General features: G+C 36.3%; 1 protein-coding gene across 1 annotated transcript in view; it reads left to right on the top strand.

Annotated features, from left to right (window-relative positions):
• The window catches only part of ULK4 (unc-51 like kinase 4), a 580,245-nt gene that overhangs the window by 449,123 nt on the left and 111,920 nt on the right, over nucleotides 1–19,202 (top strand). Inside the window, exon 35 of the mRNA XM_034992636.1 lies at nucleotides 11,501–11,686. Coding sequence (XP_034848527.1) covers nucleotides 11,501–11,686 — 186 coding nt within the window. The remainder of the gene's footprint in view (nucleotides 1–11,500; nucleotides 11,687–19,202) is intronic.

Genomic DNA, 19,202 nt, shown 5'->3' with positions numbered 1-19,202 from the left:
AATTCAAGAAAGTTCAAGCACTAGAAAAGCATAAGTTAATATTTTAAGCAATTGAAGGAGATTAAAAACATGGTCATAATAATGCTAGAAGGTTCAACTAGCCATTCTTCATTTTTTAACTCTATTTAAGACAGAGTGAATCTTCTAAACATATTGAAAGTTATTTCCTAGAAATTAATAGTAAACATTTTGAATAAATGCTGAAGACGATTTCATTAAAATTTAAAAAAGAGGAATACCTTACACTACCACTAATAGTCAACAGTGACTGGCGAGGAGGTGGGGGCTAATAGATAATGCTGTGAGATAAGAGAAATATTAAGTCTAAAAATGATCATTACTTAAGTTGGTAAAAATTTTTATACCTAGAAAAAGATTGAAGCAAAAAATTTGTTGGAACTAAAAAGCAAAGTTCAGTAAGTTGGTGGATTATAATGTAATGCACAAAAACCAACAACTTTTCTTTCTGCTGACGTTAGTCTGATAGAAATAAAAATGGGGGGTCCCTTTTATAGAAGTGACTGAAACCATCCCATAAAAAAGGCCCAAAATAAATGTAATGAGAAAATTCAAATCATGTGATAACTTCAGAACATTTTGAAAGACATAATATATGACCTAAATAAATGGAGACATGCTGGGTATCTGGTAGTAAGACTTAAAAATATAGATTCTTCCTAAATTCATATACAAATTTAATTTTTTTCATAATTCCATCCATACTTTTTCATTGATCATTGAAATTATCCTATGGAATTAATGTGGGGTTTGCCATGAAAATCTTCAACAGAATGTCCTCTTTCCACTGTGCTTTCTCACACAATCCTCTCCTGTCTCTCACAAGATGCCTTTCAGGGAAAAGTGCAGGAACTCACAAAGAAGTAACTTATAGCAATGAAGAGAAAAAGAAAATGGGAATCAGTAGCAGATTTTGATCAAAATATTTCTGGAGGACAGAAGGAAACCTGTAGAAGAATTAAACTAGGGCAGAAGAAGCCTGGCCCCAAAACAGAGTGGTGGCAGGCGTTGGCCTTCCCACTGAAACTCCACAGCACCTCAGGCATCAGGGGAAGAGATGAAAACCAGGGCATTTTCAAAAGGCTGTGTGAGCAGCTCCACATTCAGTCCCCCGTTTGCTCTTCTCCAACTTTCACGTGCAGAAGCTAGCTAGTATATGCCTTCCAAGATGGTGCCAGGACTTTGCCCTGCTGAAGCTGAAGCTGAAGCTGAGAAGAAATTCAACAGTACCACAGAAATAAAGCATTCCTGAATTTTCTGAGGAGGAGTGGTGGTAGAACTGATGATGGGGCCTCCCTAAAGCAAAGCTTCCCCAACTCCACACCCATGGTGGAAGGATGGGCTGCCACCCAAATGTGTATCTTTAGTCATGACCTGTCCCCTGAACTCCATACCTGAATGTCCTGTGCTATTGCCTATAATATCTCCTTAAGAGTATCTCTGCCAGTGGTGGTTCCCACAGTGATTGAGGACCTAACTCATGTTTTGTAGGCTCTGTGTCCTCTCGCTCTCCTCTATGAATTGCCTGGCTTCTGGCACATTCACTGTAGTCACACTGTCTCATTGCTCAGGATCTTGTGAATCACTGCCAGGCATTCGGACTGTATTCTAAATGCAGGGAGAAGTCACTGGAGGTTCTAAGAAGAAGAGTGATATGATCTGATTAAAGTTGAAACAACCACTGTGGCTTTTGTGTGGAAAACAGATTGGAAGGAGCACAAGTGGAAGCATGAGGGAACATTTGGTTACTTCTCGATAGCCACTTCTCGAGTGGCTATCTCAAACATCTTTCTCTCATCCAGTGTCAGTGAAATCCACTTGAATCTTTCTGTGGTTTCTGTAGCTTTGCTGCTTCAGTAGAATTGTTTGAGTATCCTTCTATATTGACTGGCTGTGAGTTTTTAAATGAGCTCTGTTTCCCCATTCTGTAGTTACTGACAAGGATGTAAAGTTTTGTTACAAGAGTAAGGCAGGACAGTGCAGGAACCCCAGAAGTCAAGGCCAGTTTGACTTACCTATGACTTTAAACTTGTTTTCAGATTTTTTTTTTTTTTTTGACCCTAGTACTCTGGTCTGTGATATATAGACTTACAACTAAATCAATAATGGTAGTGGCAGGTTTTTTTCCTTCTAAATGTTCACTTTTAGGAATATAATTTGCCTGGGGGTCAATGAGACTAAAGAGTATCCTTATTTCTCAAGGGTAAGGGGGCAATGTCAAGACTGTGGGCAATAGTGTTTCCTTGGGTGATGTCATCTGGAATTACCACCATTTATCAGCTTAATGATATTTTTTGCTGCCTCTTTAGCTGAATTTGGGCAGGAGTTATATATTAAAATGAAGAAGAACAGGGATTGATGGCCTAATGTGAAATCTCGTTAAAGGTGTCCTAACAATACAGATGGAGTCTGTTTTCAAGGTGCTTTTAAACAGCATAAAAATAGAAAACATTGCATTATAAGGAGTTATTTTTTCTTTCTTGGTTAATTTGTTCTCTTCTCTGAAAATAAATATTCCCATATATTTTTGATTACCTCCAGGCAGCATTTTTAAAATACAATATAAAATGAGAACAATTTTCAAATGCATTTATTGTATTGGATAGATTGAATAAAGGGACACACAACTGTAATTTTTAATTGTTTTAAAATAGTTTTAAGAATTCAATTGTAAGTTTACTTTGAGGTATTGCTAAGTTATGTGTGCGTGTATATATGTATTATCTCTTCCATAAAGTGTTTGAGTTGGCCAATAAGAATGTTTGCAGTAAATTTAGTGTTGACAGGTAAAATACAAGATGCCAAGTGGACATACTTACACTAAAAAAATATTTGTTGTTTATCTGAAATTCAAACTTAATTGGATGTTTGGTTTTTTAAAGTCTGGTAATTCTAAGTAAAGTAGAAAACATAAATAAAATAATGAAGATGAGATAAGGTGAAGTTTCTATACAGGTATGAAGTCTAACATAATTGCTAAAGTTGGGTCATGGTTTTGGCCTTGAGAATTTTGGTTGCCACACAGAAATGGAAATATAACCGTTTATGAAATGTACATTGCCTAGAAAGTGGGAGAGGTTGACAGGGAGACAGTACCTTGGAGTCAGGAAACATTTTCTACTCTTTGGGTCTGAAAAAACACTTCTTCATGGATCTCCTTTAAAGGAAGGGACACTTTGTGATGGGGTTGATAGTGGTGATATCTACCTTTTATTGAGCATTTTATGAATTAGTGTCTTTCAAAGAGAATTTTTTAATTTAGATTAAGTTCATTTTACCTTTCTTTTTTACTTTTTGTAAATTATGCTTTTGCAGTCATATGTAAGGTCAAGAGGATTTCTCCCAGTTTTCTCTTTGAAATTTTATAGCTTTAAGTCTTATATTTATGTCTATCAACCACTTTTTTTTTTTTTTTTTAAGAATGAAATGAGTTTCAGAGATTCCTGAGGACTTGGGTTTCTTTCATTGAGTATGGATGTTCTCTGGTCATTCTGGGCCACCTTAGCACTAGAATTGACCTATGTTGTCAACCATTTTGAGTTAATTTTGATCTAGGGTAAAAGGTACAGATTGAAGTTTATGTTTTGGCATATTGTTCAAGCACCTTTATGATAAGTCTGAAAAGCCAGTAATGTTAGTTTTTCAACTTTTGTTCTTTTTCAAATTTGTTTTGGCTATCCTATGTCCTTTCCATTTCCATATAAAACTTAGAATCAGCTTGTCAGTTTCTGCCAAAACAAACAAACAAAAAACTACTGGGATTCTGAATGGGATTGCATTGAATCTGTAGACTAATTTGTAGGGAATGTCAGTTTAACAAAATTGAACCATCTGACTTATGAATAAGGTAGATCCCTCCCTTTATTTTGATCCTTTTTAATTCCTCTTGGCAATATTTTGTATTTTTCAGTATACAGGTCTCTTACCCTCTGTCACATCTAAGTTTTTCAATTTTTTGGGTGATACTGTACATGGTATTGTTTAATTCTGATTTTTGACTGTTGCTTACATATAAAAATACAGTTGATTTTGTATGTTGTTCTTAAATCGTGTAACTTTGTTATATTCATTTATGGGCTCTAGTAGCTTATTTGTAAATTACATTGGATTTTTTACAGAAAAGATCATATCTTCTGCAAATAAGCAGTTATGTCCTCCTTTCCAATCTGGATACCCCTTTCTAGGGCCTGACTGCTCTGGCCAAAGCCTCCCATTCGATGTTGAGTGGAAGTGGTGAAGCAGATGTCCTGTCTTTGTCTGATCTCAGGGTGAAGCATACCTTTTATCAGGTTGAAGAAGTTTCCTTATATCTTCATTTGCTGAGTTTTTGTAGAAATAGATGTTGAATATTGATAAATACTCTTTCTATTGAGATGATCAATGGCTTTTCTTTTTAATTATTAATATGATGTTATGGATTGACTCTATCCATGTTCATGAGGGATATTGTTTTGTAGTTTACTTTTTTCTTATTTTCTTATTTTTAATTAAAGTATAGTTGATACATAATATTATATTAGTTTTTGGTGTACAACATAGTGATTCAACAATCACTCAAGAGGATGACCTGTCTGTCTGATGTGATTTCTACTATGGGGTCAGGGCCTAGGAATAAGCATTGTGGAATTTAAGAAACTGAAGAACACAGACTGGGGAAGCCAGCTGAAGAAACAGATATATACAAATGCAGAAGAAATCCATACCAGCTGCCTATAATAATCTGCCCAATCTTCCATTCATAAAATAAAAAAACCAAAGGTGGCTAGACTTTTGGGAGAGCATAACTGGAAGAAGCAAAAAACAAGACAAAACAAAAATAAACAGCTGAGCACAGAAGGAACAAAGTTGATAAGAAGTGTTATGGGTTGAATTGTGTCCCCCACAATTGAAGTCCTAACTCCTGGTATGCCAGAATTTTACCTTATTTGGAAATAGTGTTGTTCCAGATGTAATTGGTTAAGATGAGGTCATTGTCAAGTACAGTGGGCCTCTAATCCGATATGACTGGTGTCCTTAGAAGAAGACAACCATGTGAAGACAGACACACAGGGAGAATGTCATACGATGACAGAGGCAGAGATTGGAATTATGCAGCTACCAGTGAAGGAATGCCAATGATTGCCAAAAGGTAGCAAGAAGCAAGGGTGGAATCTGCTATGGATTTCAGAGGAAGTGTGGCCTTTCCCTTTGGTTTCAGACTTCTAACTTCCAGAACTGTCAGATAACAAATTTCTATTTTTTGTGCCACCTGTTTGTGGTACTTTGTTATGGTCTCCTAGGAAACTACTACTGGGAATTAAAGTTCTGTTTTACTTCCATAAAATGAATGTTCAAGTAGCCCACAGAAAGTTTTAAAAAAATGGGAAGGAAATCAGAGTAACAAGAAACAGAGGAAAAATACAGAAGATGAATAATAAAATTGCATATTGCACTTAAACCCTAGCATCTTAATATTTACCTTAAATGTAAATGATTTAAATGCACCAATTAAAGACAAAGATAGCTAGAATGGATAACAAACATGATTCAACAATATGTTGTCTATAAAAACCTCATTTAATAGGTTGAAAGTAAAGGTTGAAAAGTATGTACTATGCAAATATTAATTTTAGAAAAACAGGACTGACTTTTTTTTTTTTTTTTTGCGAGAGAGAGAATGAGAGAGAGCACGAGAGGGAGGAGGGTCAGAGGGAGAAGCAGACTCCCTGCTGAGCAGGGAGCCGATGTGAGACTCGATCCCGGGACTCCAGGATCATGACCTGAGCCGAAGGCAGTCGCTTAACCAACCGAGCCACCCAGGCGCCCCAGGACTGACTTTCTTAATATCAGATAAAGTAGACTTCTGAGCAGGAAAAATTACTAGAGATGGGGATATTGCATAATGATAAGGGCAGTCCCACTGAGGTGACAACCATTTCAAATGTATGTATACCAAACAACAAGACTGCAAAGTACATGAAGCAAAAAAATGGTAGTGCTAAAAGGACAAATAGATTCACAACTATAGTGGATTTCAAAACTCCACTCTCCAGCAATTAATAGAGGAACTAGACAGAAAATCAAGAATATAGAAAAATTGAACAAAACAATCAACAGGATATAATTGACATTTATAGAACACCCTATCCAAACAACTACAGAATACATATTTTTTTCAAGTACCCATGGAACATTCACACATCCTGGGCCATAAAATAAACCTTAACAAATGTAAAATAAAGTAATACAGAATGGATTTTCTGAGCATAATGAAATCAAACTAGAAGTCAGTAATTAAGAGACCATAGGAAAATTTCCAACATTTAAAAAGAAACACCCTTTAAATAATTCATGGATCAAAAAGGATTTTGCAAGGGAAGTTTTTTAAATGCATAAAAATGAATGAAAAAGAAAACATATCAAATACGTAGAATGCAGAGGCACCTGGGCGGCTCAATTGGTTAAGCATCCAAATCTTGATTTCTGTTCAGGTCATGATATCAGGGTCCTGGGACTGAGCCCCATGTCAGGCTCCATGCTCAGGGGGGAGTCTGCTTGAGGGTTCTCTCCCTCTCCCTCTGCCCCTCCCCATCTGCTCTCTCTCTCTAAAATAGATAAATCTTTAAAAAAAAATATGTAGAAAGCAGCTAAAGCACTACTGAGGAAAATTCATAGTAACAAAAGCTTTCATTAGAAAAGAAGAAAGATCTTAAATCAATAATCTAAGTTTCCACCTCCAGAAACTGGAAAAAGAACAGCATAATGAACCCAAAGCAAGCAAAAGGGAGGAAATAATAAGGATAAAACCAGAAATTAGTGAAATTGAAAAAAGAAAAACAATACAGAAAAATCAATGAAGCAAAAACCTGACACTCAACAAAATTGAAAAATCTCTAGCAAACTAACAAAGATTAAAAAAAGACAAAATTACCAATATAAGGAGTGAAACAGGAAATGTCAGTATAGATCCACAGTCATTAAAAGGATAATAGTGGAATATTATGAATAATTTTATGCTCATAAATTCTGTAAGTAGAAGAAATGGACAAATTCTTTAAGAAGTACCAAAACCCTTAGATAAGATAAACACCTTAATAGTCCTATACTCATTAAAATCATTAAAGAAATTGAATTTGTAATTTAAAAGTTCTGGAAAAGCCATCTCCTAGCCTAGATGATTCCAACCAAACATTTAAAGAGTTTTTAATACCAATTTTAAGGGGAGTTTTATGAAGATACTATTACCCTGACGCTAAACTAAAAAAAAACTACAAAAACAAAACATAACCTAAGCCTACAAGATCTCTTATAAACTTAGATACAAACATTTTCAATAAAATATTAGCAAATTGGAAACACCAGTGTATAAAAAGAATTAATACTATGACCAAGCAGGATTTATTGCATTTGCAAAGCTTGTTCACTGTCCAAAAATGCATAAATGTATTCTAACATATAAACAAGTGAAAGAAGAAATATCACATGATCATATCAGTTATTACAGAAAAAGGTATTTGACAAAGCCAGCACTCATGGTAAAAGTTCTCAACAAACTAGAATTAGAGGGGGAACTTTCTCAACTTGATAAAGGGCATCTATGCAAAACCTACAGCTAACATCATACTTAATGCTAAAAGACTGAATCCTTTTTCCCTATGATTGAGAACAAAGCAAGGGCGTCTGTCTGCTTCCCCCCATTTTTATTCACTGTAGTACTGGAAGTTCTAGTCAGTACAGTAAGGCAAGAAAAGAAATAAAAGACATACTGTATGGAAGAAAGAGCAAAAGCCATCCCTGTTTGCATGTGACACAATTGTCTATGTAAAAAATTCAAAGGGATCTACAAAAACACTCAGCATTAATACATGAGTTCAGCAAGGTTGCAGGATCCAAAATCACCAAACAAAAATCAGTTGTATTGCTATTCTGACAGCGAACATGTGGAAACAAATATTAAAATCACCATTTATAATTTGCAAAGAAAATTAAGTACTAAGATATAAATATAACAAAATATACAGGATCTATTATATCCTTGACATTGCAAAACTGTGATGAAAGAAATCAAAGAAGAGATACCTAAATGGAGAGACATTGCATGTTCCTGCATTAGAAGACTCAACAGACTAAAAATGTCAGTTCTTGCCAGTTTCATGGACAATTTTAAGTCAATTCCTATTAAAATTCCAGTAAAGTATTTAATAAATAGACAAGCTTATTCTAAAATTTATGTAGAAAAATAATGGGCCTTAGCATAGCTAAAATAATTTGAAAAAGAAGAATGAAGTTGGAGGAAACACTCTACCTGGTGTTAACACTTATTATATAGCTACAGTAACAAGATGGTGTATTATTATTGGTGGACAGATGGACACTGAGATCAATGGAACAGAATAGAGAACTCAGAAACAGGCTCACACAAACATGCCCAACTGATTTTTTAATGAAGATGTGAAAATAATTCAGTGGAGAAACCAATTTTTAAGAATGATGCTAGAGCAATTGTACATTTGGTGGCAAAAATAAATAAATAGAAGAACCTCTACCTAACCCTCATACTTTATTCAAAAATTTATTTAAATGTAAATTTTGAAACTTTTAGGAAAAAAATAGAAAATCTTCAGGACTGAGGGCTAGGCAAAGAGTTTTTAAACTTGATACCAAAAGCACAATCCCAGTGAAATACAACCACAAATTGGACCTAATCAAAATTAAAATTTTCTTTCTGCAAAAGAATAAAGTGGATGAAAAGACAAGCTACGAACTGGGAGAAAATGTTTGCAAACCACATATCTGAAAAAGAAGTCGTATCTAGAATATTTAAAGAACTTTGAAATATCAAAAATAAAGCAACAAACAATCCAGTTAGCAGAGGACAAAAGACATGAACAGATGAAAAGATATTCACTGTCAGTTGCAAGTAGGGAAATGCAAATTAAAACCACAATGAGCTATCACCACCTGCCTATTAGAGTGCCTAAAATAAAAAATACTGATAACACCAAATGCTGGTAAAGATGCTGAGAAACTGGATCTCTTATACATTGCTTCTAGGAATATAAAATTGTAAAAATGGTACAGCCATTCTGGAAAACAGTTTGCTAGTTTCTTAAAAATCTAAACATGAGCCTCCCATTCAACCCAATAATGTACTCTTGGGCATTTATGTGAATGAGAAATGAAAGTTTATGTTCACATAAAAACTTACACAAATGTTCTCTTAGCAGTTTTACTTGGGATAGCTCCAAATTGGAAATAATTCAAATTTCCTTTAAGGAGCAAGTAGTTAAACTGGTACATCCATACCATGGGATACAACTCAGTAATAAAAAGAAATGAACTGTTGATACTCACAAAAACTTAGATGAATCTCAAAGAAATTATGTTGAGTGAAGAAAGCCATATGTACTATGTGCTTTCATTTATGTAACTTACTTGAAATGACAAAATGGCCAATAGGTTAGTGGTTGCCGGGGATTAGAAATGGAGGAGGGAGAGAGTTGGCTTTTGCTATGAAAAGAATCCTTATGATAGAATTGTTCTTTATCTTAAGGTAGTGGGTGTCGCCAAATCTACTTATGTGATAAAATGGCATAGAACTAAATACATATGTATACACACACACAACACACATGTAAAAGCAGTAGAATCTGAATAAGGTCAGTGGATTATATCAATGTTAATTTCCTGGTTGTTCTATTGTACTTTAGTTATGGAAGATGTTTCCATTGGGGAAAATGGGTGAAATATGTATGAGATCTCTCTGTACTGTTTCTTACAACTACATACGAACCTACAGATATCTCAGAATAAAAGATTAATTCACATGCAAAAAATGAAGTTGGACCCCTGCTAACACCATATTCAAAATTAACTCAAAATGGATCAAAGACCTAAATGTAAAAGCTAAAACTGTAACATTCTTAGAAGAAAAAATAAGTGTAAGAGCTAAAAGTTTTAAAAATTCTTAGAAGCATAAATCTCAGAACATTGGAGTAGGTGATGGTTTCTTCGGTAGGATACCAGAATCACAAACAATAAAAAAACAGATGAATTTGGATTCATCAAAATAAAATATTTTGTGCTTCAAAGGATACTATCAAGAAAGTGAAAAGACAACCCACAGAATAGGAAAACATTTTTGAAAATCTGCTAAGGGACTTGTTTTTAAAATATATAAAGAATACTAAGTCTTGATCATAAAGTGGCAGATGACCCATTTTATAAAAGGGCAAAGGATCTGAATGGACATTTCTCCAAAGAAGATGTACAAATGGCCAATAAGCAGATGAAAAGCTGCTCCCCATTATTAGTCATTATGGAAGTACAAATGAAAACCAGTGAGTTACCACTCTGTACCTACTAGGATGGCTGTAATTAAACATACAGATAACAGCAAGTGTTGGTGAGAATGTGGAGAAACTGGAACCCTCCTACATTGCTAGTGCTAATGGCAGCTTTGAAAAACAGTTTGGCAGTTCCTCAAAAGGTTAGACATAGAATTATCATATGACCCAGCAATCACTTCTAGGTATACACCCAAAAGAAATGAAAACCTACGTCTGCACCAAAACTTATACACAAATGTTCACAACAGTATTATTCATAATAGCCAGAAAGTGAAAACAACCCAAATGTTCATCAGCTGATGAATGGATAAACAAAATGTGGTCTATTCATACAACAGGATATTTATATGCTAAACAATAAAAAGAAATGAAATACTGTTCCATGCTATAGCAGGATGAATCCTGAAAACATTATACTAAGTAAAAGAAGCCAATCACAAAGGATCCTATTTTTGTATGATTTCATGTTTCAGATAATGAAAAAACATTCTAAAATTGATTGTGGTGATGGTTGCACAACTCTGCATATACTAAAAATCTCTGCATTCTACATGTTAAATGAGTAAATGGCTCAAGCTCTTACCAATAACCTTTCCATTTTTAAAGTTTTATTTTAAGATGCTTTGTAGTATGATTATTATTATTTCATACTATACCTTTTAATACAGAACAGAAACAATGCTCTCTGTCCCACCGGTTTAGTCAATAATTTGGACATGGACAAGTTCAGAATGTTTCTTTGTATCTCCTAGGAAGTAGATTTTTCCTAAACAAGTCAATAGTAAGCAAGAACGGATGGGTCGTGCTCCTGAAAATTCAGGCTATTTCCATTCCTACAGATGGACACACATGCCTGTGTGTATATATTCACATATTAGGAATGCATATAAAATATATGCTGGTCCTCTGCTTGTTACAGGCTGTTCTTTACTATGGATTAAAGAAAGGACTGAGGGACTTTCTTCTGATTTTGTGCTATTAGCCTTGATTCATTGTATGCATTTTGAAAGAGATTTAAAAAAATCCCGAGTTAGTCCATCTTTGTACTCACTTAGACTGACATTCTTCCCTTTGAGCCACATTTTCCTGTGTTTCTTGAGGAATACCAACACTGTCCTCAATTAACTTAAGTAGTCCTATTTGTTAATTTGCAGCTTCCAAATGAGGATCCTGAAATTTTTGAAGTGTCATCCAAATGTCTGTCCATACTGGTTCAGCTGTACGGAGGGGAAAACCCAGACAGCCTGTCTCCTGAAAATGCAGAGAACTTTGCCGATTTACTGACATCTAAGGAGGACCCAAAAGAGCAGAAGCTTCTGTTGAAGATTCTCAGAAGAATGGTGAGTCCCTACAGAAACTGGGGCCAGGGTGGGTGGCTTCAGTGGCAGCTGATGCAAGAGAGTAGTGATTTTCTTCCACCCTGATTTCAGTAAAAGAATTCCCAGGTACCTTTCTTGGCAGTCACCTCTTGATAACATTTTTTGCGTTCTGCTTGTCTATCTGCATATACATGTATTTTTTTTTTTATTCTGAACTGTTGAAGAATAAGTTAGAGACATCGTGCCCTCTCACCCCTTAAGGCATTAAATGTGCATTTTCTAATAAAATGGATGTTCTTTTCACCACAGTAATCAAAATCAAGAAATGTAACATTGATACACTTCTTTTACTGATGGGCTATGCATATTTCAGTTCTGTCAATTGCTCCAATAATGTCTTTTAATGTCTTTTATAGCTTTTTTTTTTTTTTTTTTCCTGGTACAGGATCCAGTCCAGGATCACATGTTGGTAGACACTTGTCTTTAATCTGGACTAGTCCTGCCACCTTTCTTCATCTTGCATGGCATTTTTGAAGAATATAGGCTGGGTGTTCTGTAGGCTCTCATTCAGTTTGGGTCTGTGTAATGTTTTCTGATGATTAGATTCAGGAAAACCCCAGAAGGGAAATTGTGTCTTTCTCACTCCTTCACACCCAGAGGCTCATGACGTCTGTTCGCCCCTTCACTGGTGATGTTAATTTTGATCCCTGGGAATAATCGATGGCAGCCATTATTTTTAATGTTGCAATGGTTGCAAGATGGAGATCTTCTGACTTCCAACATTTCTAACTCCCAATATTCTACTTTAAGAATAAATTTCCTTTTGCCTCATTGGTTTTGTTTTGTATTTTACAAATGTCTATAGCTGATGTTTATTTGAAAGTACTTTTGAAAACTGACTCATTTTCTTTTTACAATAGCTATTATTCTGCTGGTTTGGAAAGCCATTATATATTGTAGCTATTGTTGAAATTAATGAAGGGGTAGAGGTCCCATTCGTCTGTGTCATGTTCTGGCTTGTCAGTCTGTGTTTACCTCTAGATATAGATATCTTGAGGAGTCCGTTGGCAGTGGAGGCTACGGATGCTCCAGAGACTAATATTCAAGACAACTTTTGTGCCAGTTTGATAGACAACTGTAGTGCGTGACCCAGCTAAATCTATAGGGCAGGTTATGAGTGACAGATTGGAAGGGAGATAGAGATTTACCCTGAAATGATTTCTTTACAGTTTCTGACATGCCACCTATAGGGCCAATTAGATTCTGTTTGGGCAAGAAAGTTAAATCCAGGTGATTTTGACCTGTATATGTGAAAACAGAAGTCGTTTCTGATGCTGCTCATCCTTTTTCATTTTTTAATTGAGGTAATATATATTATTGTATATATAACGTATATATGTTTATATATAAAACATAATATATATTATGTATATTATATATAATTTATATATAACATAAAATTTACCATCTTAACCAGTTTTAATTATATAGTTCAATGGTATTGTGTGCATTCTAATTTCTGTCTCTATAAATTTGTCTACTCTCAGTCCCTCGTATAAGTGGAAGCATACAATATTTGCCCTTTTATGTCTGGCTTATTTCACTTCGTGTAGTATCTTTGGGGTTCAGCCTTGGTGTAACCTGTGCCAGAATTTCCTTCCTATTTAAGGTTGAAGAATGTTCCATTGTGCGTATAGACCACATTTTGTTTATCTTTCCATCTGTTGATGGACATTTGGGTGGTTTCTACCTTTTCTGCTCCACTTACTTTTTTTTTTTTTTTTTTTTTTTGTCTTTTTATTATTATCACAATAGACTCATGGCATTTTCTTTTATTCAGTGTGTTGTAATCCACTGCTTTCTACTGTGGCCAGTGAGAACCTCTTCGGAGGGGCTGTGTCTTTTGACATGCCCCCATCATTTTTTTTGAGCACTTCCATCTTTTTTCTTTTTGTAATCACGTGTGTATTCTCTTGTTGTAATTGAAGTGTTGACAGACAATATTATTATTAGTTTCAGGTGTACAACATAGCGATTCAACAATTCCTTCTATACATTACAGTGTTCACCACAGTAAATGTGGTTCTCTGTCACCATACAAAGTTTTTTAAAATTATTGCCTATATTCCCTGTGTTGTACTTTTCATCCCTGTGATGCATTTATTTTATAAATGGAAGTTGGTACCTCTTGAACCCCTTCAGCTATTTCGCCCACCACCCCCCCCCAGCCCGTCTTCCCCCTGGCCACTACCAGTTTGTTCTCTGTATTTGAGTTTGTTTCTGTTTTTGTTTATTGTGTGTTGTAGAGTTCACATATAAGTAAAATCATGTGGTAGTTTTCTTTCTCTGTCTGACTTATTTTGCTTAACATAATACTCTCTAGGTCCATCCATACTGTTGCAAATGGCAAGATTTCATTCTTTCTATGGCAGAGTATATATATTTGTATAAATATGTATATATTGCATATATATATTTCATTGTATATTCATAGTGTGTATACATATATATACAAACACACATGCACAGACACAGACACACACAGACACATACATCTTTATCCATTCATCTATCAATGGATGCTTAGGTTACTTCCGTATCTTGGCTATTATAAATAATGCTGCAATTGGTATTAAATATTTGGTAGAATTCTCCAGTGAAATCATTTAGGCCAGAAGATTGCTTTTTGGGAATTTTTAAATTATGAATTCAATTTCTTTAATGATTATAGGACTATTAAGGTGTTTACCTTAGCTGAGTTTTGGTACTTTTTAAAGAATTTGTCCATTTCTTCTAGTTTCAGAATTTATGAGCATAAAATTATTCAGAATATTCTGCTATTATCTTTTTCAAATTAGTGTTTTCCTTTTCTTTGGTTAAATACCCAGTAGTGGAATTACTGGATCATATGGTATTTCTCATTTTTTTAGGGACCTCCATACTGTTTTCCACAGTGGCTACACCAGTTGACATCCATACCAACAGTGCACAAGGGGTTGGGGTTCCCTTTTCTCTACCTCATCACCAAAACTTGTTATTTTTTGTCTTTTTGATTCTAGTCATTATGACAGGTGTGAGGTGGTGTCTCATTGTGGTTTGGACTGGCATTTCCCTGTTGATGAGTGATGTTGAGCATCTTTACATGTATCTGTTGGCCATCTATGTGTCTTCTTTGGAAAAATATCTGTTGAGGTCCTTTGCTCATTTTTTCATCAAATTGGTTTTTTGGTGTTGAGTTGTGTGACTTCTTTATATATATTGGATATTACCCTCTTATCGAATGTATCACTTGCAAATATCTTCTCTCATTTAATAGATTGCCTTTTTGTTTTGTTGATGGTTTCCTTTGCTGTGCAAAAGCTTTTTAGTTTGGTGCTGTCCTAATAGTTTATCTTTGCTTTTGTTTCCCTTGCCTCAGGAGACATCTAGAAAAATGTTGCTATAGCTGATGTCAGAGACATTATTGCATGTGTTTTCTTCTAGGATTTTTATGGTTTTAGGTCTCACATGTAGGTCCTGAATCCGTTTATTTTGGGTATGGTGTAAGAAAGTGGCCCAATTTCATTCTTATGCATGTAGCTGTCCAGTTTTCCCAGCACCATTTATTGAAGAGACTGTCTTTCCTTCATTGCATATTCTTGCCTCCTTTGTTGTAGATTAACTGACCATGTAAGTGTGGGTTTATTTCTGGGCTCTCTATTGAGCACTTTCCATCATAACATGATATTCCAGGTTCATCTTCTACCTTTTTTCTGCAGCAGCCCTGGAGTTAGCCATTCCTCCAAGGAACCATGGAACTTTTTCCTGGAGTTTTCTTGCTTTTCATTTAGAAAACAAGATACAAAAATGTTCAAGGGTGAAATTATGAGGACTGTTTGCTTAACAGGAAAAACAGCCTGGACAGTCCCAAGAGTCCTATCCCAAGTTGTACCATCGCATAGAGGAAAGCTCTGCAAGTCACTGTCACCTGGATGTCTCTGACTTAGCTACGCAGGAATGCCCACCGTGTTTGCAGGCCAGCCATCTGTGAGGCGTGTTTTAAAATCTCCCAAAGCTTTCTAAATTACCCTGGGTCAGTCAGTGGTGGGTTCAAGTTGTGTAAAACACAGTCAGGGATTCTGAGGCCCATTCAGCTCAGCTGAGCCCTGGAACTTGCCTATCCTGAAACTCAGTTCTTTTTTTTAAATTTAATTTTAATATGTTATGTTAGTCACCATACAATACATCATTAGTTTTTGATGTAGTGATCCACGCTTCATTGTTTTCATATAACACCCAGTGCTCCATGCAGTACGTGCCCTCCTTAATACCCATCACCGACCTAACCCATTCCCCCACCCCCGTCCCTTCTAACACCCTCAGTTTGTTTCTCAGAGTCCATAGTCTCTCATGGTTTGTCTCCCCCTCCGATTCCCCCCCCTTCATTTTTCCCTTCCTTTTCCTAATGTCCTCTATGCTATTCCATGTTCCACAAATAAATGAAACCATATGATAATTGACTTTCTCTGCTTGACTTATTTCACTTAGCATAATCTCCTCCGGTCCCATCCATGTAAAAGTTGGGTATTCATCCTTTCTGATGGCTGAGTAATATTCCATTGTATATATGGACCACATCTTCTTTATCCATTCATCTGTTGAAGGGCATCTCGGCTCTTTCCACAGTTTGGCTATTGCGGACATTGCTGCTATGAACATTGGGGTGCATATGGCCCTTCTTTTCACTAAATCTGTGTCTTTGGGGTAAATACCCAGTAGTGCAATTGCTGGGTCATAGGGTAGCTCTATTTTTAATTTTTTGAGGCACCTCCACACTGTTTTCCAAAGTGGCTGTACCAACTTGCATTCCCACCAACAGTGTAAGAGGGTTCCCCTTTCTCCACAACCTCTCCAACATTTGTTGTTTCTTGCCTTGTCAATTTTTGCCATTCTAACTGGTGTAAGGTATCTCAATGTGGTTTTGATTTGAATTTCCCTGATGGCTAATGATGATGAACATTTTTTCATGTGTCTGTTAGCCATTTGTATGTCTTCTTTGGAGAAGTGTCTGTTCTTGTCTTCTGCCCATTTTTTGACTTGATTATTTGTTTTTTGGGGGTTGAGTTTGAGAAGTTTTTTATAGATCTTGGATACCAGCCCTTTATCTGTAGTGTCATTTGCAAATATCTTCTCCCATTCTATGGGTTGCCTCTTTGTTTTGTTGACTATTTCCTTTGCTGTGCAGAAGCTTTTTATCTTGATGAAGTCCCAAAAGTTCATTTTTGCTTTTGTTTCACTAGCCTTTGGAGATGAATCTTGAAAGAAGCTGCTGTGGCCGATGTCAAAGAGGTTACTGCCTATGTTCTCCTCTAGGATTTTGATGGATTCCTGTCTCACATTGAGGTCTTTCGTCCATTTTGAGTTTATCTTTGTGTATGGTGTTAGAGAATGGTCGAGTTTCATTCTTCTGTATATAGCTGTCCAATTTTCCCAGCACCATTTATTGAAGAGACTGTTTTTTTCCCATTGCATATTTTTTCCTGCTTTGTCGAAGATTATTTGACCATAGAGTTGAGGGTCCATATCAGGGCTCTCTCTTCTGTTCCATTGGTCTATATGTCTGTTTTTGTGCCACTACCATGCTCTCTTGGTGATCACTGCTTTGTAATATAGCTTGAAATCGGACAACGTGATGCCCCCAGCTTTGTTTTTCTTTTTCAACATTTCCTTGGCAATTTAGGGTCTTTTTTGATTCCGTACAGATTTTAGGATTGTTTGTTCCAGCACTTTGAAAAATGTCATTGGAATTTTGATTGGGATGGCATTGAAGGTATAGATTGCTCTGGGTAGCATAGACTTTTAACAATATTTATTCTTCCAGTCCATGAGCATGGAGTGTTTTTCCATCTTTTTTGGGTCTTCTTCAATTTCTTTCATGAGTGTTCTGTAGTTCCTAGAGTACAGATCCTTTACCTCTTTGGTTAGGTTTATTATCTTATGGGTTTTGGTGCTATTGTAAATGGAATAGTTTCTCTAATTTTCACTTTCTACAGTTGCATTGTTAGTGTATAAGAAAGCAACTGATTTCTGTGCATTGATTTAGTATCCTGCCACATTACTGAATTGCTGTATGAGTTCTAGTAATTTGGGGGTGGAGTCTGAAACTCAGTTCTATTCACACTTAGCACTGAGTTCAGTACATTCAGAGAGAAATGGCAGCAGGTTACTCGGAATTGTATAATGCCAGCACCCACTCCAAGACTGATTTAGTCCTTCCTCCTGTCTGTCCCACTGCTCCCTGTCCTTACCTCTGTGGCAACCATTTTTCTAACCGTTGGTTTGCTTTCTGTTCTCATCTGCATATTATGAGGGTAGTGATGTGGTCTTGTTCACCTGCTTCCCTGTCTTCATCACGTTACAGTGTCTGATCCATAAAAGGTAGTCAGCAGATGTTTATAACTGTGCTAGTCCCTGCATTGAGGACTTTTGGTGCAATGTCTCATTTAACAGCAACCCTAGAGGTCAGCCCATGGATCATTCCCGTTTTACAAGGTTCAAAACTAAGACTCAGAGAACTTAAGTAATGTTCCCAAGGCCACCAAGTAGGAGACGGAGGATCTGATACCAAGTTGGATTGCCCCTCGCCCGTGCTCTTTCCAAGCAGCTGGCCGCCTAGCCACTGCTGCCCATTACTGACATGGACTCTGTGGGCACTCATCAAGCTGACTTTGATCAAATTTTGATCTGGAAAGTACTTGAGAGATTTATTCTTTCATTCATGGAAAAACAAGTCATAGAATTCTTCCTATGTGCAAGTGTGGCACCGAGGATACTAGGACAGTAACACATCATCTTCCTGCTCCCTATTCTCGGGAGAGAAAAACACCCAGCTTCATTACAAAGCAAAATGCAATCTGTGCTCCAGTGGAGGGGCCAGCGAAGTTCCACAGGAACAAACCCTTTAGGGATGAAATTGGCAAGGTTGTCCACGCATGGAAAGGAGGAAGTACATCCTGAGCAAAGGATCTGAGATTTATGGAGCTAGAATGGAAGACATAAGAAAAGGGCCAAGAAAGACCAGACCGTTCCAGTAGCAGTTTTAGTAGCCTTTGGAGTTGGGACACTATTTTCTGGAATTAGGAAATTCTGGCCTCTGAAACAAACGGGCAGTGGCAGCATCTAATTGAATTCCAATTATCTGTACTGGGGAATAACTTTATCATAGTAGCTGGCATGTAACAGGTGTGTAATAGGTCTACAATGAGCTGAGTAAGAAATGTCTATAAAATCTCTGCTTTTGTTATTGGCGGTTGTTCATTTTCGCCATTCACAGTGTGTATTGTGAGCTCATTTTAGTGCTTTAGGGATGCATAGGTCCGACTGAGAGGGACGTCATAAGGCATGTAATTAGCCCACAGTTCGCTGTCCCACTCTCCTCCACGGTATCCCTGCCAAGTTTCTGTGGAGTGGATAAGATCGGATAGGCAGATATGTAGAGGATAGGAACTCGAAAAATCCAGCAATGTAAGCAAAGCTTTCCTGTGGCCTTCAGGAGGCC

This window comes from Mirounga leonina, unplaced genomic scaffold (assembly GCF_011800145.1).
Source record: "Mirounga leonina isolate KUSES-001 unplaced genomic scaffold, KU_Mleo_1.0 Mir_115, whole genome shotgun sequence".
In the NCBI taxonomy this organism is placed as follows: Eukaryota; Metazoa; Chordata; class Mammalia; order Carnivora; family Phocidae; genus Mirounga; species Mirounga leonina.
This window is presented reverse-complemented; position numbering and strand designations above follow the sequence as displayed.